Below are 26,803 nucleotides of genomic sequence, written 5' to 3'. Positions count from 1 at the left end.
ACAGCTTTAGTCTCCCTTCCCGTCATTTGATTGAGCTCCTTGAGCCAGGGATGTGTCTGGAGAGTCTTTGAACCTCTGTGTCTGATACAGTGCTGGGTCCTGGTAGCTTCCTCCTTGTTCGCATAACTTGTGCCTTCCAGGAGGAAGTACACATGTTACATATGTACTTTCTGGAAATCCAGTCCCTCTCCCTCCCGCCCCCTTTGAGAGTCTCGGAGGGGAAGGGGAAAGAGGGGAGAGGAAGGGGAAAGAGGGGTGTCTTACCTGCAGAGTCCTTGCAAGAGCCACCTGGGGAGTGCTTTTGCTGCCCTTGTCATTACCCACACAGCCACTAGGGGGCAGGAAAGCCCCATCCTTCCCCAGATCCGGGCCCCACAGAAGTCCGTTCTCCAAAAGCTGATGTGCTGAGGGTCATTTTGCAAAATCGTTGACCCAGCGAATAATCACCTGCTGACTCATCGAGGAGTTACCTGAGGCTTTGGTTTTATTCAGAGTGCTCCCCAAAGCTTCATATTTCATCTAAGAAAGAGGGAGCTTTTCTTGATCTCAGTTTACTGTGTTCTCTGTTTTGGGGATATGGTATCCCGCCAGGCCTGTGACCCTGGCTTCACCTGACCTCCACTTCTGGGAGTGACACAGCTGGGATGACTGACTGGCCATGTGGCTTCTGTCTGATGGCTGTTTTTTTAAATTAATTAATATTAATTAATTTTTTTTGGCTGTGTTGGGTCTTCGTTTCTGTGCGAGGGCTTTCTCTAGTTGTGGCGAGCGGGGGCCACTCTTCATGGAGGTGCGCGGGCCTCTCACTATCGCGGCCTCTCTTGTTGCGGAGCACAGGCTCCAGACGTGCAGGCTCAGTAGTTGTGGCTCACGGGCCTAATTGCTCTGCGGCACGTGGGATCTTCCTGGACCAGGGCTCGAACCCGTGTTCCCTGAATCGGCAGGCAGATTCTCAACCACTGCGCCACCCGGGAAGCCCCTGTCTGATGGTTTTGATGTGTTGATCTTATGTGAATTGATCTAGTGCCCCAGGGAGGGTGGGGATTCTTCCTGGACCTGGTCCTCCTTACTAAGAGGGTGGGGGCATGGGAGACCTCTTTTGGTTTCCCCTCCAAGGTGTAGCCGTGTCACCCCAGCCCTTGGTAGCGGTGGCAGCAGACTGAACTTGAAGACCAGAGGGGAGGGGGACCCCAGGAGACACGGCAGCCCCTCAAAACCCAGTCCAGCCCCCACTGCTCCTCCTTCCATGGGGTCTCTGGAAGGCTCAGCCCCACGTCAGACAATTCATAGACCCAGCGTGGAGTGACAGTGTGAGCTCAAGGGCCTCTGCACCGTGATTGAAAGTCCTCTCACACGGAGGACATTAAGCTAAGTGAAAAAAGCCAGTCACGTAGGACAAATACTGTCTGATTCCAGTCACAGGAAGTATCTAAATCATAGACACAGAAAGTAGACGGTGGTTACCGGGGCTGGGGAGGGGGGAGCAGTATTGGCATCTAATGGGGCCAGAGCTCCAGGCTGTGGGATGGAATCGTTCTGGAACTCTCTCGGCACGATGTCGAGAAGGCACCTGAAGCTGCTGAGCCGTACCTTTAAAGATGGCTAAGATGGTCAATGTTACATGTGTGGTTGTTGTTTTTTTTAGCACAATAAAATAAAATAAGGTCTTTTTCTGTGTTTCACTTCCTTCTCTAGAAGGAAGCTTTGAACGCTTACGGCTCACAATAGGGTTTCGTTTTATGAACTCTTGGAAAGCATCAACGTTCTAGCATTTCAAATGTTTGTCTAGCTCCGGGAAAGAACACTTTCTCCTGGGAAGCAGCGTTTGTCCGAGGCCCCGAGTTTATCCGGAGGGGGCGTTCGGGGAGAGACCTCTGGAAGGCAGGAGAGGAGCTGTTACAGGAAGCTGTACGGGCTGCTGCAGGGCAGACGGAGGGCGAGGAGTTGGTGGGAGAAGGTAAACTATGTCTTTCGGTTTTCACCCCAATCTCGGGAAAGGGCAGGGCTGAGCGGTGAAGGCTGGGACCTGCTGGGGCAGAAACACCTGCTCCGGGCTCCGGGCCCTCCCCCCACCCCCAGCTCTCGCAAAGCCTTGAAAGGCCCCCGACTGTTTTCCGCACGGGCCGCCTGTGTCGGCACAGCGATCCTTCTCGAGGGACACTTCCGAAGCTCGGCTGGGGCTCAGCCCGGGTCCCCTCAGCCCCAGCGGAGCCTCCGCCCTCCACCTCCCACCAGCCTTTGACCGCGCCGGGTAGATGGGCGCGGTCCCTTCCTGGCTCAGACGGCCGTGACCCAGACGTTCTCACCCTGTGATCCGGCATCACTTCTGAACTTCCCCTCCGACTGCATTGGACACCTATTTCTAAAAACCTCTTCCTCCTCAGAAACACTGTGTCAGGAAGATCCTGACCCTGCGAAGCTGGTCCAGACCCTGCTTTCCTCTCCCCGCGCCGCTGCTCCATCCTCTGAGGGGATAGAGTAGCCGCTTCACCCAGCCGAGCGCTGCAGAGACGGAGGCACGCGGAACCTGGAGGTTCTGAGACTGTGACAGCTCAGGGGACAGGACCGAGGTACGTGTGTGCGTGGTGGCGGTTTCTGTGCTGGACACGTGAACATGAGGATGGGAAAGGCGGCCGACGCAGGGAGGGGAGACAGCCACCTGGAAGGCTTGATTTCAGGGGTTCTGGGGTGTTCTTCCCGCCCCTTCGCAGGTCTCCCCAGCCTGGGGGGGGGGCACAGAGGTCACCCCCCTCCCCGGGGAGTCGTGTCTGTGCGCAGCCTTCCTAGGAAGAGGCGGGTCTGGGAGGGGGCTGCTCGCCCCACCCAGGGCTGAGACGAAGGCCTGGAAGAAAAAGGGGGGGTAGGTCCGCTCCTCCGGCATCCCCTGACTTCACGACTGTGACACAAAGCAAACTCCCCCCCTCACCCCGGGGAAGTCAGCAGGAGCTGCCTGCCTCCTTGAGCAGAAGCGGGCAGGGAAGCTGGCCGTTTGGACACTGATTTTCCACATTCACTCTCGCGATATTTTCCAACCCTTGCACAATCAGGATTCCATTAACTGATCATTGAAAGTGGTCAGTGTTTGCCAAAAACACTCTTTCTGATTTTATCTAAATTTAAGCCTCCTGGGCTTTCACCCATGAACTCTCTTCCTTCCTCCTGCCGGGCTGGGACTGAGTTCTCTCCAGGCCGGGCTCCGGAAGCTTCTCTGACCACCTTTTTCTGTGCACCTGAACTGCCCCTGACGTGGGACAAATCCCTACATCACTGGAAGCTTTGCTTGGGTGCCTGAAGCCTCGTCCCGCTTGGGCTCTATCCTGGGAAGAAGGTGGAGGCTGCTTTAGAGTTTCACAAGAGTTCTGGAGAAAGCTTTCTTTCTTTCATTTTTTGAAGTTTTAAAAAAATTCTTGAATTTTATTTTATTTACTTTTTTTATACAGCAGGTTCTTATTAGTTACCTATTTTATACGTATTAGTGTATATATGTCAATCCCAATCTCCCAATTCATCCCACCACCACACCCTTCCCCGCTTTGTGTCCATACATTCGTTCTCTACATTTGTGTCTCTATTTCTGCCCTGCAAACCGGTTCATCTGTACCATTTTTCTAGATTCCACATATATACGTTAATATACGATATTTGTTTTTCTCTTTCTGACTTACTTCACTCTGGATGACAGTCTCTAGGTCCATCCACGTCTCTACAAATGACCCAATTTCATTCCTTTTTATGGCTGAGTAATATTCCATTGTATATATGTACCACATCTTCTTTATCCGTTCGTCTGTCGATGGGCATTTAGGTTGCATCCATGACCTGGCTATTGAAAATAGTGCTTCAATGAACATTGGGGTGCATGTCTTTTTGAATTATGGTCTTCTCTGTGTATATGCCCAGTAGTGGGATTGCTATGTCATATGGTAATTCTTTTTTTTTTTTTTTTTGCGGTACTTGGGCCTCTCACTGCTGTGGCCTTTCCCGTTGCGGAGCACAGGCTCCGGACGCGCAGTTCAGCGGCCATGGCTCACGGGCCCAGCCGCTCCGCGGCACGTGGGATCTTCCCGGACCGGGGCACGAACCCATGTCCCCTGCATCAGCAGGCGGACTCTCAACCACTGTGCCACGAGGGAAGCCCAGAAGGTACTTTCTTGTTGTTCCTCTATCCACTCTGTTTGTGAGTTGAACATTGTTGTGTTGCTTTTTGTCCCAACAGAACCAGTGGAAACCTGTGTCAGGAGAGAGAGCCAGAGCCAGACTGCTCCATGTCGGAACTGAGGCTTCTTCTTTTAGGGAAACATGGCGCAGGGAAAAGTGCCACAGGAAACACCATTCTGGGCAAAGCTGTGTTCAAGTCCAGGTTCAGTGAGCAGATGGTGACTAAAACGTGCCAGAGAGAGAGTGGGGCCACGCAGGGGAGGGAGGTTGTGGTCATCGACACCCCTGACCTTTTCTCCTCAATAGCTTGTGCCAATGACAAGGGAGGCTACATTGAACGCTGCCTGGAGCTCTCAGCTCCCAGCCTCGACGCCTTCCTTCTGGTAATTCCCGTCGGCCATTATAAGGAGGAGGACAGAGAAACAATCAAGGGCATCCAGAAGGTGTTTGGAGCTAAAGCCAGGAAGCACATCATTATAGTCTTTACTTGGAAGGACGATTTGATGGATGGCTTGCTGGAAGATTACATTGAAAGTGACGAGTCTGTTAGGGACTTGGTTCAAAACTGTGGCGGCCGATACTGCGCTTTCAACAACAAGGCAAGTGAGAATGAGCGGGACGCCCAGGTGAAGGACCTCCTCTGCAAGGTCCAGTGTTTGGTGGATGAGAACCAAGGACCATACTGGGTGAACTTCAGAAATGAAGACGGTGGATTCCAGGTGAGGATTCTTGTGAAGGTCTCCAAGGGTCTCTGTTGCTAGAGCTAGCGGGATAAAGGCACAAATAAGTGAGATGTTGCAGAGGCTCTGTTTAAAGGGATATTTATCTGTAAACTGGAAAGATGAAGCTACTTTGAGTATTATACTTTATTGGCAAATTAATGGATATATTTAAGAGCTTATCTGACTTTACCCCTCATAGTATCGGACACATAAATGACTCATTAGACCCTCTCTTCCCTTGGCTTCAGTAAAACTATCCTCTTCTTGTTTCTTCGTCCTCACTTGCTACTCCAGAGAGTGCTGAGTCCTCCTCTAATGACCTGACAGCTGGCATCTTCAGGGCTTTGTTCTCGCCCTTCCTCCCTTCTCTATACTCGTGTCCTCAGGTGATTCCACATTTTTACAGCTTTGAGCTTCATCTGTTGCGAACAGTTTCCAAATTAGTAACTCCAGTCCAGGTCTTTCCTCTTGAGTTCTGACTCCTTTGTCCATCCAATTGCTATCTGACATCGCTCTCTTAAAGAATCTCAGGGTTAACACGTCCAGACTTTTCTTTTTCCCTCTTGAATCTCTGAGACTTCAGTTTTCCTCTCAGCTCTGTCAATGGCTGTCCTGCCCATCATGCTGTTCAAACCTAAGCCCAGATGTCAGTTTTGCTACACGGCCAGCTTGCATCTGACTTCCAGGAGGTCATCGTCTTGTGTGATTAAGGCACCTGGAATCCGCCTGCTTCTCTCTGTCTCCACTACCACCATCTGGTCCAGGGCAACCTCTTTTCTTGCCTGTACTATTTGACACATATTTGCATAACAATTTTCCCCTCACTTATTCTTGTGCCTTACCCTCCCCACCCCGATCCATTTCACACACGATAGCCAGATTGATATTTTAGTTGATTTTAAAACTTCTGATTTCATGCCAATTTAAATGTTGGGAGTGAGGCTTCCCCAGGCAGGTGAAGGGGATGTTAATTATGTGTTTAGCTCTTCATCCTTCATTGTCTCCATTTGCCCATGTGGATGGGGAACGTTCCAAATTTTACTGGATCTCACGTTTGAAGAAGCTTCATCTCTATACTGGGGGTGCAGTAAGGGAAGAAGACATTGGAGATACATGGGGAGCTTGATTTCCAATCTCCTCCCTTCCCCTGTCCCTCAAATGCACCGCACATCCATCATTTGACTAGTTTCTTCTTCCAGGGAGTCCAGAAGCTTTTCTTAAGCGTCTGGATTTTCTCCAGGAATAGCAGGAACTCTGGGAGACACTGGAAAGAATTACTGTTACTATTGGCGACTGCGGAGAAGTAAAGTTAGAAAGCGCTTCAGGAACAATGCCTGGGTTAGATGGCATTTGTGGGGCTCCTCTGAGTGAGAACAAAACCCACCTTCTTACTCCTGGGAAATCCGTTGCAGCAGCAGCGGGGTCTCAAGGTCAGCTTCATCATGGACAGGACTACACGTGCCAGCAGCGACCATGACTATGACCATGACCATGACGTTCATTTGACCACATCCTAATCATCGAATTACTCTGAATTATATACTTGTGTCTCCGTTCCTTTACTTTGTGAAAAGCTGAGATTTTACGTCTGTGTGCATCATATTCCTCTTTATTTTCTTTCTAGGATTGTGTGAATGAAGCTACGTCTCAGAGGGAGGACCGTCCACATGGTAAGATAATTCTTAAAAAAATGTTAAGCTCGTATCTGTATTCTTTTGAATGCATCATGCATCAAAATGAAGTGGAAAAATTATCTAGATAAGTCAGAACAAAAATGCGCCCTGGAGCTCTGGCTCAGATTGGTGCCCACAGTCTGTCTCCCAGGGAACTGCTAACACTTGTGAGTAGGTGCGGCACCCGTGCAGGTGTCCCCGGCCTTCCCTGAAATGTTACAGAGCTGGGCTTGTCTCTTGCAGCTTCTTTCCTGACTCAGCCTCTTCTCCCCAGCCTGGGACCCAGCACTACCCAATTTTGGACTCCTACCGGGAGGCAGAAATCACTTCTTCATGGATAACACTAAACAGAATAACACCTGCAGAATTCAGTGATGGAGCTCAGTATCTGTGTGATGACTGCTGTTAATGGTGTATCATGCACACTGCATATGTCAATAGACTTAGATCTACCTTGTTCTGTTCGGTGGACGTAATGTGGTCCATGGTACGCGCATACGTGACAGATTCACCCATCTCTTTGTTGTTGGACTTTCGGGTTATTTCTGGGCCAGCTCTGTGCAAGAACTGAATATTTCGTAGTGAATAAGGTAGATGAGATCTCTGTCCTTGTAGGACTTCCCAAAATAATAATTAAAATTTTAATGATAATTATTGCAACTGACATTATATGCTGGGATATATATATATACATATAGAGAATATAAATTATTCAATCCTAGTAGCATATAATATATAATCCCCATAACCTCACAATATAGCCCTTAATAACAATCCTATAAAGACGGTGTTATTTTCGTTTTACAGTTGAGTAAATTTAGCCAGAAACACGTGAACTTAGACAGCAGTAGGGAGTTAAAATTCTGTGGATGCCCGTCAGCCAAGACCCCCAGGAATATTCCTGTTACTGAACAAAACTGGGTGGAATGACTTGTGGCAGTGAGGGAACATAGCACATCATGGGGACCAAGGAGCATCTCAGAATGAGGGTGTTGGCGAAGACTTTTTATAGGATGTGGGCTTGTGTGAAGTGATTTGGGGGGAAGTAGAAACCCTCCCAAGGCAGCATAACACGGACATGGTGTCACTAGCATTTCAGCTGCTTTCTTTAAATGCTGTGTTCTTTCCCCTTCCCAGACTTGGGGCTCAGACGCCGAGTATCATCCGCTCTGATAGCGCCCTGGGTGATACAGACTCGGTGACTATCCTCGTAACTGTGGGCTCTGCCATGTGCCCAGTGGGTCTGGTATTGACTTGGGATCATGGGAGAAGTGGTGGGGACAGTGTATGTGTGGAGAGACAGTTCTGTGGTGCAGGTTATTACAGTAATTTACTGAGGTATAATTTACATAGAGTGAGATGCACAAATCTTACGTGTACAACTCAAGGGTTGTTTACGTATCTACACATATGTGACGTCATCTAGATAAAGATAGGGGGCATTTCCATCACCTTAGAAGTTCTTACTGTCCCTCTCCAAAGGGAACCACTCTCCAGGCTTCTATCAACATGGATTAATTTTGTGTGTTCTTCAACCTCAGATAATGACATCATTGTAGCATGTGGTTTTGTGTCTGGGTCCTTTCACTTAGCATGTTTTGGCGATCCATCCAGGCTGCATGTCAGTACATCACTTTTTTGTTAACTTGCCGAGTTGTATTCTATTTTATGAACATACCCCTGAGATGCATTTTTTTATTTAAGTTTTAAAAAATTGAATTATTATTTTTTTATTTGGATTGGCCGCCCTTCACGGCATGTGGGACTCCCGGTTCCCTGACCAGGGATCGAACCCGTGCCCCCTGCCGTGGAAGCACAGAGTCCCAACCACTGGACCACCGGGGAAGCCCCCCACTACGATGCATTTTAAACTCATTCTCCCCAGTTCTGCCTTAGCCCATGAGCTTCACACCCCAGTAGTTAACTTTGGCAGCAAAATAAGAGAGCTCCTGAGGCTCATGACCAGTGAAGGCCAAGTTCAACATTTTCATGTTCCTGGGAAATCTGAAGCCCTTTACACCTCTCTTAAGTTGTTCATGGCCCTTTTCATGGCTTTCACTTTGATGGGTAGCTTCTGACTGGGTCTAGAGTTCTACTGGTTCAGAGGACCACTGCCATTCTCTATAAAATCTGACAAGAGATTTCTAAAATCTCAAAAGAGATGTATGAGAAATCCTAAAACCCATCCACATCTCTGTATTCAAATGTAAGAAGAGACTCTGAATCTGTCCTTTTGTCCCAGGGCCAGGGGCGGAGCATCACCAGGCTACAGGATGTGAGCCGAACCACGAGCTGTCAGCACTGAAGGTCCTGCTCGTGGGGAAGCATGGTGTGGGAAAAAGCACAGCCGGAAACAGCCTTCTGGGGAGGCGGGTCTTTGAGACCCAATACAGCGAAAAGCCAGTAACCCAGAGGTGTAAGTCTGAGAGCAGAATCTGGAGAGGGAGGAAAGTTTTGATCATTGACACTCCAGACCTCTCATCTGCAAAGGATGTTGAACAAGACCTTTTGAACAACACCTTTCCAGGTCCCCATGCCTTCCTGCTGGTGACCCCACTGGGCTCTTTCAATGAGAGAGATCTCATGGTGCTGAGTACCATCCGCAGAATTTTTGGAGATAACGTCACTCAGTACATGATTGTTCTCCTCACCAGGAAAGAAGATCTAGGGAATCAGGATCTAGATACGTTCTTAAAAATCAGAGCTGAAAAGCTCTACGAGCTCATCGAGGAATGTAAACACCGACGCAGCATCTTCAACTATAGCGCAACGGGAGAACAGGACCAGTGCCAGGTGGACGAGCTCCTGCAAAACATTGTGAGCGTGGTGCAGCAGCATGGGGGCAAGCCGTGCACCTTCAGGGGGAAAGGTAAACGCTGTCTAGAAAACCTTTTCCGCATACTTAAAAATAGATATAAATGTGCAGGAACTTTGTTTTCTGAAGGGCATCGCGGAGGTCCAAAGGACAGGTCTCTTCTGTTAGCCGACTGTTTCTCCTTTCTGTCTCAAATTTTACTAAATGTATGTACCTGTGCGTGCACTGTCCTGACCTGGCCTATAATTTTCTCCTGACTTTTCTCCCATCTCTTCAACTGGGTGGTGAGCATCTTGAGGGAAGGAGTTGGCCTTTTCCGGTCTCGTCTTCCCCACAGCGTATCTGTTGCCCGGGGCTTAGCGCTCAGTGCTGGTGCTGAGACAGTCCTGGTTCCTTGGTTTTACCCTTCCCTTCTTCCTCCCCTTCCCCCACCCCCTGCCTCTTCCTTTCCTCCCTGCCCTCCGCCTTTCTTGACCTCTTTGTTTACTCTCTTGGTCCTTTACTCTTCCGTCTGTTGGAGAAGGGGGGCTGTTTTGACCGGACAAGGACAGGGAGCCTGAATCCTCATGATGGTCATGCCCCACATGGCACTAGGTGGGCTTTATTAGTCCAGCCACACTGCCTTACCTACTGCTTAAGCAGAAGCCCCCTTGTAGTCCACTCAGTGCTACAAATTCTATTGACCTGAGCTGAGATTCTTCCCATTCTACTCATCCCGTTCTCTTCTGCTTCAAAGATCCTCACCTGGGAAGAACATCAGACCAAAAGGGGCATATCTGTTTGTTGTGCCCTTTCACATTCTTAATGGGGAGCCGGGTGCTGGGCAGCCTCCTAAAAGCACAGACATGTGGGAAAGTCGGGAGGGGCTGTGTGGAGGAAGCACGATTTGAAACAGGCTTTGGAGAATGGGTAGAGTTTGCATGGCTGAGTACAGCGCTCCAGAGAGTACACTAGCCACTGGAAGCAAGGAGGCAGAACTGAGCGTCTACTTGTGAGAGGACAAAGGGGCGTGGTCTTGATGGAGATGAGGGCTCACACCTCTGGATGTGGGATGGGGAGTTTAGACCAGATTGCAGAGGGGGTGAGAACCACACTGTCCGAGGGCATGGAAGAGGAACTTAATCTATTTTTTAATCCTGTATGTTTAACTATGAGATTGTGGGTTCAGGATAAGCAATTGAGTAATTTCTCCCAGAAGGAAGAACGTGGGATGGGCTTTCCTCTCTCTTCGTTTTGAGGCAGGTATCAGTAACTTGGTAAAAACTCACAATCGAGAACTGTGAGACCTGAACGGAAGAAAGAGATCACAGTACAAGTGCAAAGTCATAAGGAAAACCCCAGTAATACAAATTGCAAGATCTTTCTGCATCTATCATCTCATTTATAGGGAAATTTTTTTTTTTTTTTTTTTTGCGGTACGCGGGCCTCTCACTGTTGTGGCCTCTCCCGTTGCGGAGCACAGGCTCCGGACGCACAGGCTCAGCGGCCATGGCTCACGCGCCCAGCCGCTCCGCGGCATGTGGGATCTTCCCGGACCGGGGCACGAACCCGTGTCCCCTGCATCGGCAGGCGGACTCTCAACCACTGCGCCACCAGGGAAGCCCCAGACTGTGTAATTGTGACAGGCTGTGCCAATGCTTGGGGGTGGAACTTTCTGAGCGTCCTCTGCTGTAATTAATGGCAGTAGTCTTGAGATGAAAGTTGTAGCCAGATCAGCCCATGGTCACGAATCTTTCCTGCTTTCTCTTCTGCAGAGTCCCTGAGCATTATCCTCGTGGGGAGGAGCGGAACTGGGAAGAGTGCCAGTGGGAACACCATCCTCGGGAGGCCGGAGTTCCTATCTCAGCTGGGAGCACAGCTGGTCACCAAGAGATGCCAGAGCGGCTGGAGGGTGTGGGATGGGCAGGATGTTGTGGTTGTGGACACTCCCCTGCCCTGCCTGGTGTCTGGAGCTGAAGGGGATCCATCCCAGGTCGATGAGGAGGTCAAACGCTGTTTGTCCTACTATAAAGAAGGGAGTACGGTTCTGGTCCTGGTATTACAGCTAGGACGGATCACGCGAGAGGACAAAAAGGCAGTGGCGGAATTAAAGACCATCTTTGGAGAGGACGTTATGAAATACACGATTGTGCTGTTTACCCGGAAGGAAGACTTAGGGACTGGGAAGCTTGAAGATTATGTCAAAAACACAAATAACAGATATCTTAGGGACATAACTGAAAAATGTAAGGGGAGATATTGTGCTTTTAATAACAGAGAAACTGGCCAAGCCAGGGAAGAGCAGACAAGAGAGCTTTTGTCAGAGGTTACTAACCTGATAAAGTGCCGTGGAGAGCATGAATATCGCCATCCATGGGGGAATGTAGGCAAAACAATGAAAAATTTTCAGCCCCTAAAATTACTGAATAATTTAAAAAGTACATTACTATAAAATTACTAAATAACTTAAAGGGTAAGTTAGTGTAGGAAGCCCCACATTACTAAATAATTTAAAAGGTAAGTTGCTATAGCAAGCTGAAATGCCTGAGGTCTCTTTATGTTAGAGATACCCTCAGGCCACAAGCATGGCGGGCGGTGGGGGGTGGGGGTGGGGGTGGGGGGGGTGGGGGGCAATGGTAGGACTGGTGGGATGGGAAGAGGGTCCATGACTTTGAGGGCTTGAGAGGTGAATGCATATCACACTGTGGTGCTTCAGCTCTTTGTAGGTAAATAAATTGTCAGGCTGGGGCTGGTAGTAGGGGATAATAAAGGAGAAAGAAAAAATAAGGTGGGAAAATCTGAGCAAGGGCTTCAGAGATTAATTAGGCTGATATTAAGGATCAGAATCAAGTCACAAGAATCACTTCATCTGTGTAGACAGATCAGAGTCAGGACAGACACTGGGACTGAGGCCAAGGCCAGCCTGGGGTCAGAATACAGAGAGTCACACAAGAACCAGAGGATTTAGATACATGAAGGTAAGACAATGTCCAGTCAACTCCTGGGTGTGGCAGAATGGAGAAGCTGGACTCCTGTGGGCCTCTCTGATGCCCAGCACTGCTTGCCAGGTGCCCTGAGCTCTCCATCTCCACCGCGGCAGCACTCAGGGCCTTCCTTTCTTCACATGATGGCTACTCCTTACTTCTTTCCCCAGTCCAAGCTGGAATGGAAAGTGGGACCTAGTCTACCTTCCTTTGCTGTCCCTGAGGAAATGAACAGGAGTCTGTGAAGTATCAAAAGATTTTATTGCCAATCATTCACAGTGAAATAGACTAGAACAAAAATTAGAAGCATGGTAAAATTGCCAAGATTAGACGATCTTGCAAAAATTTAAAATTCTAAGTAAAATTCTAGATTTCCTCTAGAAAAAGTTATTGAGAACTCCTTTATACTTCTCTCTCTCTTTCCCTTTCTTTTTCCCTCTCTACCCCACCCTCCTTGTCCCTGAGGCTTAGGAATTAGGTTAAAACTCAAAGAGGGGCTTCCCTGGTGGTGCAGTGGTTGGGAGTCTGCCTGCCGATGCAGGGGACACGGGTTCGTGCCCCAGCCCGGGAGGATCCCACATGCTGCAGGGCGGCTGGGCCCGTGAGCCATGGCCGCTGGGCCTGCGTGTCTGGAGCCTGTGCTCCGCAACGGGAGAGGCCGCAACAGTGAGAGGCCCGCGTACCGCTAAAAAAAAAAACCAAAAAATCCCAAAAAACTCCAAGAGGTCAAATAATAATGGCTTAAACACATTAGGGGTTTATAGTGTCTTACATTAAGAAGTCCAGGAGTAGGCAGTCTGAGACCAGTGTGGCATCAACGTTCCAGCTTCCTTCTGCCTTTCTGCCCCCACCCATCGGCATGCAGCCTCCATACTTAAGGTTGCTTCTTACGGTTCCAAGATGGTGGTGTCCTACTCACGGCTAAGCAGGTTATATTGAGAGCTGCCTGGTGTGGGTGACATATGAGAACTATGGAGTCTTCTCCCAGTTAGATGTAAGGTCAGATGTTTTCAATATTAACCGCTTTACACATGCTTTGAGGACATGATCTATGTCATCATCTGCTTTTTAAAAATTTCAAAGTATCAGGTTACCTCAAGATTAACCCATTTATAAGAGCATGGACTGTCACCATTAATACTTTTGTACTCTGCATAACCCTTAATATGACAGATTCTGGTAAGTGTGTATAAATATATTCAGTTGAGTGAAATAATAAAGATGAATTATATTATGAATTCACCTCCTCCTTCTGATTTCTATTTTTCTGACTTGGGGGAAGAGCATGCTTCCACGGAGAGGAAATGAAAATGTTTAAATCCCTTGACTCTGGTGAAGTTTTTGCATCTTTGATGCCTGAAGACCTTTAAACTGGGTGACAGTCACTTCACTAGGCCTCTGCCAGTTCAGGAATCTTCTACTCTGAGCATGTCATTACAGCAAAGACAAACAGATGTAACCAGTGTTAGAGCCAGGTACCTGGGAAGAATGAAGTCTAGAAGACATCCTGTGCCTCTTCCCAGAGCTTCCCTTCAGCTTGAAGGCAGGAACAAATCCCAGAGTGCTACCCGTGATTGAGCAGGTGACACTGGACCTGCATGAGGTGGGGAATGTGTGGGCTGAGCAATGTGATGTACATTGCCAGAGGAGAGAAGAAAGAGGCAGGAAGAATATTTGAAGAAATAATGGCTGTGAACTTCCAAAATTTGAGGAAAACCATTAATGTACACATCTAAGAAACTCAATGAACTTTAAGTAGGATAAATTCAAAATTCAAAGAGACCCACACCCATTATAATCAAACTACAAAAGACAAAGAATCTTAAAAACAGCAAGAAAGAAGTGACTCATAACATACAAGGGATCCTCAACAAGATTAACATCTGATTTCTCATCAGAAACCATAGAAGCCAGTGGTCCATAGGATGGTATATTCAAAATGCTGAAAGAAAAGACTATCAACCCCACATTCTTTATCTAGCAAAACTGTTCTTCAAAAATTAAGAAGAAATTTAAAACATCCCCAGATAAAGAGAAGTGGAAAGAATTTATTACTTGCAGAGCTACCCTACAATATAAGATCCTGAGAAAAAAGAACAAAGCTGGAGGTATCACGTTTCCTGACTTCAGACTATACTGCAAAGCCGCAGTAACCAAAACAGTATGGTACTGGCACAAAAACAGACACATAGATCAATGGAACAGATGAGAGGGCCAAAAAATAAACCCACGCACATATGGTCAATTAATCCACAACAAAAGAGGCAAGAATATCCAATGGGGAAAAAGCAGTCTCTTCAATAAGTGGCATTGGGAAAACTGGACAGTTACATGTAAAAGAATGAAATTAGAACATTTTCTCAAACTGTATACAAAAACAAACTGAAAATGGATGAAGTGTCTAAATGTAGTACAGGAAACCATAAAAATTGTAGAAGAAAACATAGGCAGGACACTCTGACATAGTCTTAGTAAGATTTTTTTGGATCTGTCTCCTCAGGCAAGGGAAACAAAGCAAAAATAAACGAACGGGGCCTAATTAAACTTAAAAACTTTTGCACAGCTAAGGAAACCATCGACAAAACAAAAAGACAACTTACTTAATGGGAGAAGATATTTGTAAATGATGTGCCTGATAAGGGGTTATTACTCAAAATACATAAAGAAATCATACAACTCAATATAGAAAAAAAACCCATGGGCTTCCCTGGTGGCGCAGTGGTTGAGAGTCTGCCTGCCGATGCAGGGGACACGGGTCCGTGCCCCGGTCCGGGAAGATCCCACATGCCGCGGAGCGGCTGGGCCCGTGAGCCATGGCCGCTGAGCCTGTGCGTCCCGGGCCTGTGCTCCGCAAGGGGAGAGGCCACAACAGTGAGAGGCCCGCGTACAGCAAAAAAAAAAAAACAAACCTTACTCCTCATCCTTCCCACATTATATTGAAAGGTTGGAAAAATCAATTGAACAAACATTGAAACATTTCCCGTGTATTCAGAATATTAAATAAACTAAGATGAACATCAAATGTGGGCCAAAGAATATTTGAGGTACTCCATGAGGTTTAACAAGAAGATATATTTGTACTTATTTCTGGTATCCAACTTGTTTTCTATGAATATTTAAAAGACTCAATTCTAAATCTTCTAGCTCCTGGAGAAGGTCTGTCTCTTTTTGAATTTTCTCCAACTGTTGTTTTTTGTTTTTTTCTGTTTGCTGCCTGTTGTTTCAAGTTGTTTGATTGCTTTTGAGACAGGCTGGGACCTGAGACCTTCTGCTGGGACCTGAGACCCTTTGCTACAATGCTGCAAACATTGCACCTGGACACACCTCTCCTCAAGCTACAAAATACAAAGAAACTATATAGGACTAAAAATAACTGCGTGCATGCCCAGTTGGGGCAAATTCTGGACCCAAAGGATACAAAGAGACCAAAAAAAGAACAAAACACCAAAAAACCCACAACTGCCACTTTTGAAGAGCCTGGAGCAAAAACAGGGTGTTGGGAGCAAAAGCAGGCCACTGTGCATGCCCCCTGCACTCAACGCCACCAGAGGGGTGGGCAAAACATCTAAGCCACCCCTCTGGCCCGACCCCCAGACACATTCCTACCCTCACCCCACGTAAGAAACAAGCTTGCCCCCCTTCGGGGAGCGAGCAAGCAAGGGAACCTGCTGTCTGTTCCCCCCCTCCCCCCTGCTGCAGCAGGGGCCCCGATAAAGCCTTGCCTGAATTTCTCTTCCGGCCTCTGGTCAATTTCTATTGACTGGGGAAGGTCAAGAACCCTGGTCGGTAACACTTTCAGTTTCTTCTCCAGGTTCCTGCTTTTTCCCCCTCTATCTCAGGGTCTCACGATGTTGACTGAGAGAAGATATTTTGCGATGTGCTTCCTGTTTTGCAGCTTTCGGCCTCATTCTTCTTTATTTTGTAGGGGCTGTTTATGATAATGGCTCGTTATTTTGCCTTTGTGGTTTCATATTCTGGGGTGGTTTCTCATGCAGCTTGAGAAGAGTACTTGTTTGTTTCTTAGAGCTGAATTTCTAAAAGTCATTCCAAGCTCTTCACTGGGTACTTCACTTAGAACTGCTTTGTAAATTACTGATTCCACTGGAAATACTAAGAAAATGTTTGCTAAGAAAGCGGCTGTATTTCTGCATTTGATTACAGGTTGTTCCTATGCAAAACAAAGCTGGTAGAAGCAGTTACATTGTGCCCCTCCTCATCTGCAGAGTCTGTAAAGTACAGGCCACTGGTTTGAAAATATCTTTCTTTACACCCCGCACCTCCCTTTGTCTCCTTGACTTCCAAAGCCATCTAGTACTAATGGCTGTATGAAAGCTTTCACTAGACTGCATTACAAAACCGGTTCCAAAGTGAGATTTACAATCACATAGCAAGTGGCAACAAGCACATTTTTGCTTTGACAAGAGTTTGGCTAGAAGGTCAAACTCATAAATGGGCTCATGTTTTGGTAGTTGCTTTACTGCACTTGCTTCATTTGTTGCAGCGTAGAAGGATGTTTGTTATCCACAGTTGGAAACTGTTGTTTTGTCAACATCTGTGCTAGCTATTAGCAGCACAGCAGTAGTTTTACATTCTATAGCTCTGAATTTTTATTGGCTGTAGACACTTTTGTGGCTTAAGTTTCATGATATCCACCAAAGTCAGGTGCAGATTTACTCTAATAAAATAAGGCGTACCCTTATTTTCGGGAACATACATCCGATTGTACGGTTGAGGTCCTGGGGATAATACAAAAGCATTGATCTTTTTTGCCAACTAAATTTATATGTAATATATAATCTAATATAGTCATAATTTATTTATAACATTTCCAACGTTTTATTATCTTTCAAGAATCTGTGGATTGACAGGAGCTGGTTCTGCTCCATGTGACCGTTGGCTGGAGTTGCAGTTATCTGGGATCTCAATGGAGCTGCAATGTACAAGAGGCATCACTCACATGGCTGGTCAGTGATGCCTGGGATGTTACCCTACGGCCCACATGTGTGTGGTCTTTCATACAGTTTGAGCTTCTCATAGCATGGCAGCTGGGTTCTGAGAGGGACTGTTCAAAGAACAGCTTTCCAAGAACCCCCTAGTCTTTTCAGAGAGAATTACTTGCACCTCAGTTTCCAAAGGAGAGAAATACGTATTTAAATTCCACTCCCTGGGAAGAGTATTCACTCCTTCTCATAGAATGAGGAGTAATTTAGGGGGAAGAACTTGGGGGAAAGCCTGACATCCACTGATCCAGACATTGGACTAGTGTTTTGAAACCGTGTACAGAAGTCCTTGTCTTTTGAAGCAAAATGCTGACTCAAGAGTGAATGATTGGAAAATGTGAAGACGTAGAGACAATAGCTGTTGGGCTGGGGAACTGGTAACAATTTAGACTATAATGCTGCCACATTGCAGAATCACGGAACTCCCAGTTCCCTGAAAGACATAGATAAAGTCCTGACACACATTCCTAAGTTGTTTGTACAGGAAGCTGACCCACCAGATGAAAACTGCTGACCACAAGCACATGGACCCCAGACTGGTTGGAACCAGAAGGTTGACGATGCTTGAAACTTCACCTTGATGCCAACCAATCCGAGAATTGTCCATGAGCCGATCACACCTGCTCCTTGAACACTATAACTCCTCACTACCCCCTCCAGGGTGGGTCACACAGTCTTGAGGGCATTAGCCCACTGTGGCGCCCTTTGCCTGGCAAAGCAATAAAAGCTACTCTTTTCTACGTCACCTAAAACCCTGTCTCCGCGTTTCTATTCGGCACGGGTGAACAGAGGCTGAGTTTCTGCAACAGTTTCTTTGCCTCAGATCAGGAAGCAGGCTCCACATCCCCTCTCTTGTGTTCCTGGGTCCCCCTGTGCCCATGTGCAGTCTGCTTGGTGCTCCCTGTTTCCATGCTCTAAGTTGACCAGAGAAGATCTGTTTCTGGCAGACTCAGGTTAGTCTCTCCTCCTCAGGTTTACTCTTCTGAGTCTCACATGGTCTGGATGTTTGTTAGACCAGCTCTGGACCAGCCCTCTCCCATTCAGGGAGGTGGTTTGCGAAATGCCATTATGACCGTTGATTCCTGCTGCACTTCTTCACCCCAGCACTAGGGGGCTCTGTGCTTTGGATGAAAAGGTGATAGTTGGCCCAGTTGACTCGTCTTTTTTTTTTTTTCCAAATCCAAAATGTATTGATTTAATATATTCATCACAAGGGCTCAACCAGAGACTTAAAATTAAAAAGCAGAAACAATGAATTGGGAGATTGGGATTGACATGTATACACTAATATGTATAAAATAGATAACTAATGAGAACCTGCTGTATAAAAAATAAATAAAATTTAAAAAAAATCATCTCAAAAGACAGCAAAACAATAAAAACAAACAAACAAAAAAAACAGAAACAAAACAAAGATGACACTGTTACCAACCCAGGTCCTTGGACACTTTAATCAATAGAAACTGATAAGAAGCCAGATGAGAAACTCAGGCAAAGTTTTATTGGGACTTGTGCTACAGCAGGAGGGAGTGTGAACAAGAAACAGGCCCTTGCTCACTCTCTGAGGAAGGCATGCTGGTCCCTTAAGTGTGGTGAGGGTAGAGGCAGATCAGTGGGTCGGGCTGGAGGGGTGGCTTAGGTGGTCTGCCCTCCCCCTTGGTGATGCTGTGTGCAGGGATCATGCCAGTACCCTACTCAGAAGTGTATCGTATTGTTCATAATTGCCCCGACTTCGACTGCACGTGCGTGCAGTTATTTTTACTTCCTTATAGTTTCTTTGTACGCTGTTGCTGCAGTAGCTGTTTGTCCAGGGCCAAGTGCAAGCACTTTGGTAAAGCGTCCCAGGTCCCAACCTATCCTCAACAGCACAGTTTCAGATACATAGTCCTATACAGAAATCAAGGAAAGGACAGACCATCTAAGGAAAATATCAAAAAGACAATACAAGGAGAGCAGCCAGACAGCTGGGTCAGGGTTCTTGGCTGGAGACCTGCTTTGAGTAGGTTTCTTGCAGATATTTTTTAAAGGCTGTGGGGTTTTTCCAGAGGTTGCCAGCATATGTTCAAAGGGCTATAGGTGTCGGGTTCTCCTAGCAGGCTCTGCATGGAGAGCAGAATGGTCCTGACGTCGTACAGGATGGACCACTTGTCCTTCAGGATGTTCAGACAGATGTTACCCTGTGTGTCCCCGATGGGGTGGTAGCAGGGTTTGAGGACCGTCACTGTGGTGGACACATAGCCCCTGGGAAACTCCAGGGAGAGCATATACCTCAGGTCTTCATATACTGGCCAGCTGTGCCATGGATGGTCCCCACCCATTTGAAAAAGTTGTCTGCTTCAGGGAAGGTAGAAATTCCTCTGTCAGATCAGACATTCTGAGGGTCATCAGCTCCTGCCATAGCCTCTTGCCTCTGGAGGCCCAGGCAGTGCTGCTAGGAAGACAGGAGCTGCAGGGCTGCGGTGCCAGTTCTTTGTATGCATGGCTATGAGTCAAAGCTGTGGAGGGAAGAAGGGGCTCATTGACGCTCTGAATCTAAACAGTAACATCTGGAATGTGAATAGTAGTTCAAAATTTATTAACACGCTTACTATTTTGTCTTTCTAAGCACGTGAACGTGGGTAAAGTCTGTCTGAGGCACCCATCTGTCCTTAGGGAAGTAAGATATGTTTAGTTACAAGAGAAAAGCAAAGAGAAAAATCAAGGTAACATTCAGATTCAAATATTTTAAAAAATGGTTTTGCACAAAGCCAACGGCATTGCAAGCTAAGGTTTTTCTAAGGCTGTCAGGGGTCATGTTTGGTGGCCTAGGCACTGCAAGAACTTATCAAAATATTTCAGTTTCATTTGTCTTCCTCAAAATGTGCTCTGGGGCTTCCCTGGTGGTGCAGTGGTTGAGAGTCCGCCTGCCGATGCAGGGGACACGGGTTTGTGCCCCGGTCTGGGAAGATCCCACATGCCGGGGAGCGGCTGGGCCCGTGAGCCATGGCCGCTGAGCCTGCGCGTCCGGAGCCTGTGCTCCGCAACGGGAGGGGTCACAACAGTGAGAGGCCCGCATACCGCAAAAAAAAAAATGTGCTCTGATTTCAACTGTTTACATTATAATATGTTCCTTTCTTAAAAAAATGAATGAACTAAGGAATTAATCCAGCTACCAACTACTTAATTCCTTCCAGTACAAAAATCTTTTAATGATTTCTAGGGCTTCTGATGTTTGTGTTAGACTTAAGGTTTTAATGGGTGATAGTTTCTGAAAAATCCATGTTTTTTTCTTACATCTGTGAGTTAAAATAAAACAGATAGTAAAAGTCTTGAGGTTCAATCTGAGAATCAAATTCCGTATGAATAATCTTATGTAGGTATAATAATAACCTCTGGTTATTGGGGCAGCCTGCTCTCATACCTAAAGTTCTAGAGGTCTGCACAACATTGTTCTTATAGTTAACAATATCGTACTATACCCTGAAAAATCTGTTAAGAGGGTGTATGTCATGTTACGTGTTTTTTACCATAATAAAAAATTATGGAAAAGCATATATTAAGAGATTTGGGTTCTACCTTGTCCACCTGATTCTCCCACAGTTCTCTAAAATTAATCACTTTATTTCTTGTGTATACTTACACTGTTTCTTTCTGCAAATATAAGCATATCTGAGTATATATTCTTAATTTATTCTCCTTTTTAAACGTAAAAAGTGGTGTACTATTTTTACAGCTCCACATCTTGTTCTTTTCATGTAACAATATGTCATGGAGATCTTCCCATATCAGTATCTAGAGTGCTTGCTTATTCATTTTATACAGCTGCATAGTAGTCTTTTGTGTAGTTATGCAGGGGGTTATTTTTTCACATGTCTCAGTTGATGGCCCTTTGGGGATTGTTCCAACCTTTGCTATTTGAAATAATATTGCATTCTTTGCTATATTTCCCTACACACGTGTTATGCAGTTTTGTATTTTCACTAATGAAGTACGAAGGCACCTGTTTGTCTCATACTTTCGAGTTTTGAAAACCAAATAGGAGAGAAATCACATCGAAGAACTGTTTGATATGCCCTTCTTTCCATGTGAGTGGCATTAAGCCTATTTTCATACGTTTAATATATTTGTTTTTCTGTTGATTCTCTTTATATTGTTTTGTCCATTTTTACAATGGGTTGTTGGTTTTTTATTTTTCAATTTCCTAGGAACTCTGCATGTTAGAGAGGCTAGACATTTGCCTATTAGATGAGTTACAAATACGATTTTCTAGCTTGTCATTCAAATTTTACTTTAAAAAATGTTCTTTTTAACGTTTTAAATTTATTTATTTCTTTTTAGCTGTGTTGGGTCTTCGTTGCTGCACGCGGGCTTTCTCTAGTTGCAGTGAGCGGGGGCTACTCTTCGTTGTGGTGCGCGGGCTTCTCATTGCGGTGGCTTCTCTTGTTGCAGAGCACGGGCTCCAGGTGTGCGGGCTTCAGTAGTTGCAGCACGTGGGCTCAGTCGTTGCCACATGCGGGCCCTAGAGCTCAGGCTCAGTAGTTGTGGTGCACGGGCTTAGTTGCTCCACGGCATGTGGGATCTTCACGGACCAGGGATTGAACCTGTGTCCCCTGCATTGGCAGGTGGATTCTTAACCACTGCGCCACCAGGGAAGTCCCCCAAATTTTACTTTTGTAATGTAGATATGTATCACTATTATATAGGCAAATTAATCAATAAATTTATCTGTGAGTTCTGGGTTTTGAGTCACCATTAGAAAGACCTTCCACATGTACAGATTACATGTAGTGGAACACTTTTCTGTTTCCTTCTAGGACTTTAAAATTTTCCTTTTTGCTAACATTTAAATCATTTATTCATTTGTTATATATCCTGGTGCTTATCAAGCATTTATCTTGTCTTTCCTGCATAAACTATACTTCAGGTTACTAAATACATGAAGAAGGAAAGAATAGCCTAATAGAAATATTCTAGCTACTTAATGAAAAAGAAATTTTAAAATAGGATATCACCTTTTTTTTTTTTTTTGGTACGTGGGCCTTTCACTGTTGTGGCCTCTCCCGTTGCGGAGCACAGGCTCCGGACGCGCAGGCTTGGCGGCCATGGCTCACCGGCACAGCCGCTCCGTGGCACGTGGGATCTTCCCGGACCGGGGCACGAACCCGTGTCCCCTGCATCGGCAGGCAGACTCCCAACCACTGCGCCACCAGGGAAGCCCAGGATATCACCATTTTTAATACCTATTAAAATAATGGATCTACACAATGATCACCAATGAGTGGTAACATAAATAGAGGGAAAACCAGACATTGAGTATCCCCTATGGAAATATAAACTATCATCTCTAAGTAACATTGTAAAAAAAATTGAACTTTATTCTGATCTGTCTGATCAAACTAACCACAACTAACTTCCAGTTTACAAAAATGGTGAGGCAGAGGAACACGTTAAATGACATCATAACGATGTAAGCAGCAAAATTCAGAATGTGGGGAATCAATAGTACAAATGTCTAGTGTCTTCAATTAATACTTTGCATAAAGAGGAAATGAGGGAGGAGTCTTCTGGTTTTGGCTATGATGGAGTAACTCGTATTATTATTTACCTTTTTCCATTAACAAGCAGAAAACTAGAGAAAGATATGCAGGCAGACCTCTTTGTATTGTGCTTTGCAGATATTGTGGTTTTTACAAATTGAAGATTCGTGGCCACTCTGCGTGGAGCGGGTCTATCAGTGCCGCTTTTCCAATAGTGTTTGCTCATTCTATGTCACATTTTGGTAATTCTCACAATATTTATAACTTTTTTCAATATTATTGTATTTGTTATGGTGTTGATGGGAGCAATCCATAAACAGTCTACAATAGGAATAGAAAAGAGTTTTATCTGAGCCAAACTGAGAACTATAGCCTGGGAGACACAGATCCAAAAGCATTTGAATTGTGTTCTGCTACAAATTGTGTTCTGCTACTACAAAATGGGGGGCTTAAAAAGGCAAAAATCGTAAAATTACATAATTGTTTGTCAAGAATTATAATTGGAGCTGGCAAGAAGTAAAGGCGCTTGTTAAGCAAGGTTTGCTTGGGGACCAAAATGGTTTCATAGTTACAAGGGGAACCTTGAAGCCACAAAGATGCAGCTGGCAGTGGCTAGCAGATATATTTTGAGAACAGCTGGTGGTATCCTTGAGTTTGATACATTTCAGCAGATTCAAGTTCTCAGTGATGCAAGAGTGTGTCTTAAACCACATCCACGATGGCCACCCGGCTCCATTTTGAATACCTGAACCACAGTTATTCCATTTTTATTTTTATTTTTGTTTATTTGTTTGTTGGCTGCACTGTGCAGCCTGTGGAATCTTAGTTGTCCGACCAGGGATTGAACCCATGCCCCCTGCAGTGGAAGTGCAGAGCCGTAACCACTGGATCACCAGGAAATTCCCTCCATTGTGATTTTTAAATGCATTCTTTTCTTTAATGGTTAAAGCAGATGTACAATGTACCTTTAATACGCCATAAAACAGGCTGTTCTAGCTCGCATAAAGTTCAAGTTAAATCCCGTATAAGCCAGAATGACTTCCCCATGCCCCCTTCCATCACAGTGATCTGTGATCAGTTGTCTTTGAGGTTACTGTTATAATTGATTAGGGGTGCCACGAACTGCACCCATATAGGACAGTGAACTTAATTGATAAATGTGTGTGTTCTGACTGAATTATAAGGGTCCCAGAAGAAGAGAAAAAGGAAGGGTCTGAGAAAATATTTGAAGAGATTATAGTAGAAAACTTCCCTAACATGGGAAAGGAAATAGTCACCCAAGTCCAGGAGGTACAGAGAGTCCCATACAGGGTAAACCCTAGGAGAAACACATCAAAACACATATTAATCAAACTAACAAAAATTAAATTCAAAGAAAAAATATTAAAAGCAGCAAGGGAAAAACAACAACAACAAAACACACAAAGGAATCCCCATAAGATTATCAGCTGATTTTTCAGCAGAAACTCTGCAGGCCAGAGGGAGTGGCAGGATATACTTAAAGTGATGAAAGAGAAAAACCTACAACCAAGATTACTCTACCCAGCAAGGATCTCATTCAGATTCAATGGAGAAATCAAAAGCTTTTCAGACAAGCAAAAGCTAAGAGAATTCAGCACCACCAAACCAGCTTTCCAATAAATGCTAAAGGAACTTCTCTAGGCAGGAAACACAAAAGAAGAAAAAAACCCACAAAAACAAACCCAAAACAATTAAGAAAATGGTAATAGGAACAAACATATTGATAATAACCTTGAATGTAAATGGATTAAATGTCCCAACCAGGGCTCCCCTGGTGGTGCAGTGGTTGAGAGTCCGCCTGCCGATGCAGGGGACACGGGTTCATGCCCCGATCCGGGAAGATCCCACATGCCGCGGAGCGGCTGGGCCCGTGAGCCATGGCCGCTGAGCCTGTGCGTCCGGAGCCTGTGCTCCGCAACGGAAGAGGCCACAGCAGTGAGAGGCCCGCGTACCACAAAAAAAAAAAAAAAAAAAAAATGTCCCAACCAAAAGACACAGACTGGCTGAATGGATACAAAAACAAGACCCATGTATATGCTGTCTACAAGAGACCCACTTCAGACCTAAGGACACATACAGACTGAAAGTGAAGGGATGGAAAAAGATATTCCATGCGAATGGAAATCAAAAGAAAGCTGGAGTAGCAATATTTGTATCAGATAAAAAAGACTTTAAAATAAAGACTGTTACAAGAGATAAAGAAGGACACTACATAATGATCAAGGGATCAATCCAAGAAGAAGATATAACAATTATAAATGTTTATGCACCCAACAGAGGAACACCTCAATACACAAGGCAAATGCTAACAACCATGAAAGGGGAAACCGACAGTAACACAATAATAGCAGGGGACTTTAACACCCCACTTACACCCATGGACAGATCATCCAAAATGAAAATAAATAAGGAAACACAAGCTTTAAATGACACAACAGACCGGATAGATTTAATTGATATTTATAGAACATTCCACCCCAAAGTGGCAGAATACACTTTCTCCTCAAGTGCACGTGGAACTTTCTCCAGCATAGATCACATCTTGGGTCACAAATCAAGGCTTGCAAAGTTTAAGAAAATTGAAATCGTATCAAGCATCTTTTCTGACCACAATATTATGAGACTGGAAATCAATTACAGGAAAAAAGCTGTAAAAGCCATACATACATGGAGGCTAAACAGCGCGCTATTAAATAAGCAAGAGATCACTGAAGAAATCAAAGAAGAAATAAAGAAATACATAGAAACAAATGACAACGACAACACAATGACCCAAAACCTATGGGATGCCGTAAAAGCAGTTCTAAGCAGTTTGAGATTTCATCCATTCTGTAGCCCATGGATCAAGGAGTAATTTTGACTTTCAAGTATTATTATTTAGGAAATACATTTCATAAAGCTATAGCTGCCATCGATAGTGATTCCTCTGATGGATCTGGGCAAAGTTAATTGAAAAACTTCTGGAAAGGACTCACCATTCTAGAAGCCCTTAAGACTATTCATGATTCATGGGAAGATGTCAAAACATCAATGTTAACGAGAGTTTGGAAGAAGCTGATTCCAAACCTCATGGGCGACTCTGAGGGGCTCAACACTTTAGTGGAGAAGTAACTGCAGATGTGGTGGAAACAGCAAGAGAACTAGAATTAGAAGTGGAGACTGAAGATGTGATTGAATTGCTGTAACCCCATGATAAAACTTTAACAGATACGGAGTTGCTTCTTATGAATGAGCAAAGACAGAGGTTTCTTGAGATGGAATCTACTCCTGGTGAAGGTGCTGTGAACATTGTTGCAGTGACAACAAAGGATTTAGAATATTACGTAAATTTAATTGATAAAGCAACAGCAGAGCTTGAGAGGACTGATTCCAATTCTTCTTTCTACCCATTCGTAGAAAGAAGTTCTACGGTGGGTAAAATGCTATCAGATGGCATTGTGTGCAACAGAGAAAGCATTTGTGAAAGGAAGAGTCAATTGATGTGGCAAACTCCACTGCTGTCTTATCTTAAGGAATTGTCACAGCTGCCCCAAACGTCAGCAGCCGTCACCATGGAGGAAGACCCTCCACCAGCAAAAAGATTATGACTCACTGAAGGCTCAGATGATGGTTAGCAGTAAAGTAATTTTAGACTCAGGTATATACGTTGTTTTTTGGACAAAATGCTATTGCACCCTAAATAGACTACAGTGTAGCATAAACATAACTTTTATGTGCACGGGGAAACCAAGAACTTGGTGTGATACTTTTGATAGTCACTTCGTTGTGGTGGTCTGGAACCAAACCTGCGATGTTTCCGAGGTATGCCTGTAAAAGAACTGTTTCCAGACGTTGGACAACAGCCTGTTCTGGACTGATCCATGGATGGGTCAGGTGGATAGAAAATATAAAGCAACTGAAGAAAATGGATGGTGTGTCCGGTGCAAGGAAGGGAA

At 45.4% G+C, this 26,803-nt stretch overlaps 1 protein-coding gene and 1 pseudogene across 1 annotated transcript; one reads left to right on the top strand and one right to left on the bottom strand.

The window, feature by feature from the left end:
* The first annotated feature begins 1,796 nt into the window (after positions 1 to 1,796).
* Positions 1,797 to 11,853, top strand: GIMAP8 (GTPase, IMAP family member 8). The gene is made up of 6 exons (XM_027101540.1): positions 1,797 to 1,957; positions 2,385 to 2,570; positions 4,217 to 4,877; positions 6,505 to 6,550; positions 8,796 to 9,422; positions 11,123 to 11,853. The coding sequence occupies exons 3-6, from the start codon at positions 4,266 to 4,268 to the stop codon at positions 11,797 to 11,799; spliced, it is 1,962 nt and encodes a 653-aa protein (XP_026957341.1). The 5' UTR covers positions 1,797 to 1,957; positions 2,385 to 2,570; positions 4,217 to 4,265; the 3' UTR covers positions 11,800 to 11,853.
* A 7,447-nt stretch (positions 11,854 to 19,300) lies between these two features.
* On the bottom strand, positions 19,301 to 19,716 carry LOC113617794 (ubiquitin-conjugating enzyme E2 C pseudogene; annotated as a pseudogene).
* Between the last annotated feature and the right edge of the window lie 7,087 nt (positions 19,717 to 26,803).

This window comes from Aethalodelphis obliquidens, unplaced genomic scaffold (assembly GCF_003676395.1).
Source record: "Aethalodelphis obliquidens isolate GAN/ISIS:26980383/991018 unplaced genomic scaffold, ASM367639v1 scaffold5, whole genome shotgun sequence".
NCBI lineage: Eukaryota > Metazoa > Chordata > Mammalia > Artiodactyla > Delphinidae > Aethalodelphis > Aethalodelphis obliquidens.
This window is presented reverse-complemented; position numbering and strand designations above follow the sequence as displayed.

Bases quoted from the DNA above. Each gene is read 5' to 3' on its own strand.
- GIMAP8 (XM_027101540.1), top strand. From the start codon at position 4,266: ATGTCGGAACTGAGGCTTCTTCTTTTAGGGAAACATGGCGCAGGGAAA. The intron at 4,878-6,504 runs GTGAGGATTCTT...TTTTCTTTCTAG, and splicing joins ATGAAGACGGTGGATTCCAG to GATTGTGTGAATGAAGCTAC. The intron at 6,551-8,795 runs GTAAGATAATTC...CTTTTGTCCCAG, and splicing joins GAGGGAGGACCGTCCACATG to GGCCAGGGGCGGAGCATCAC.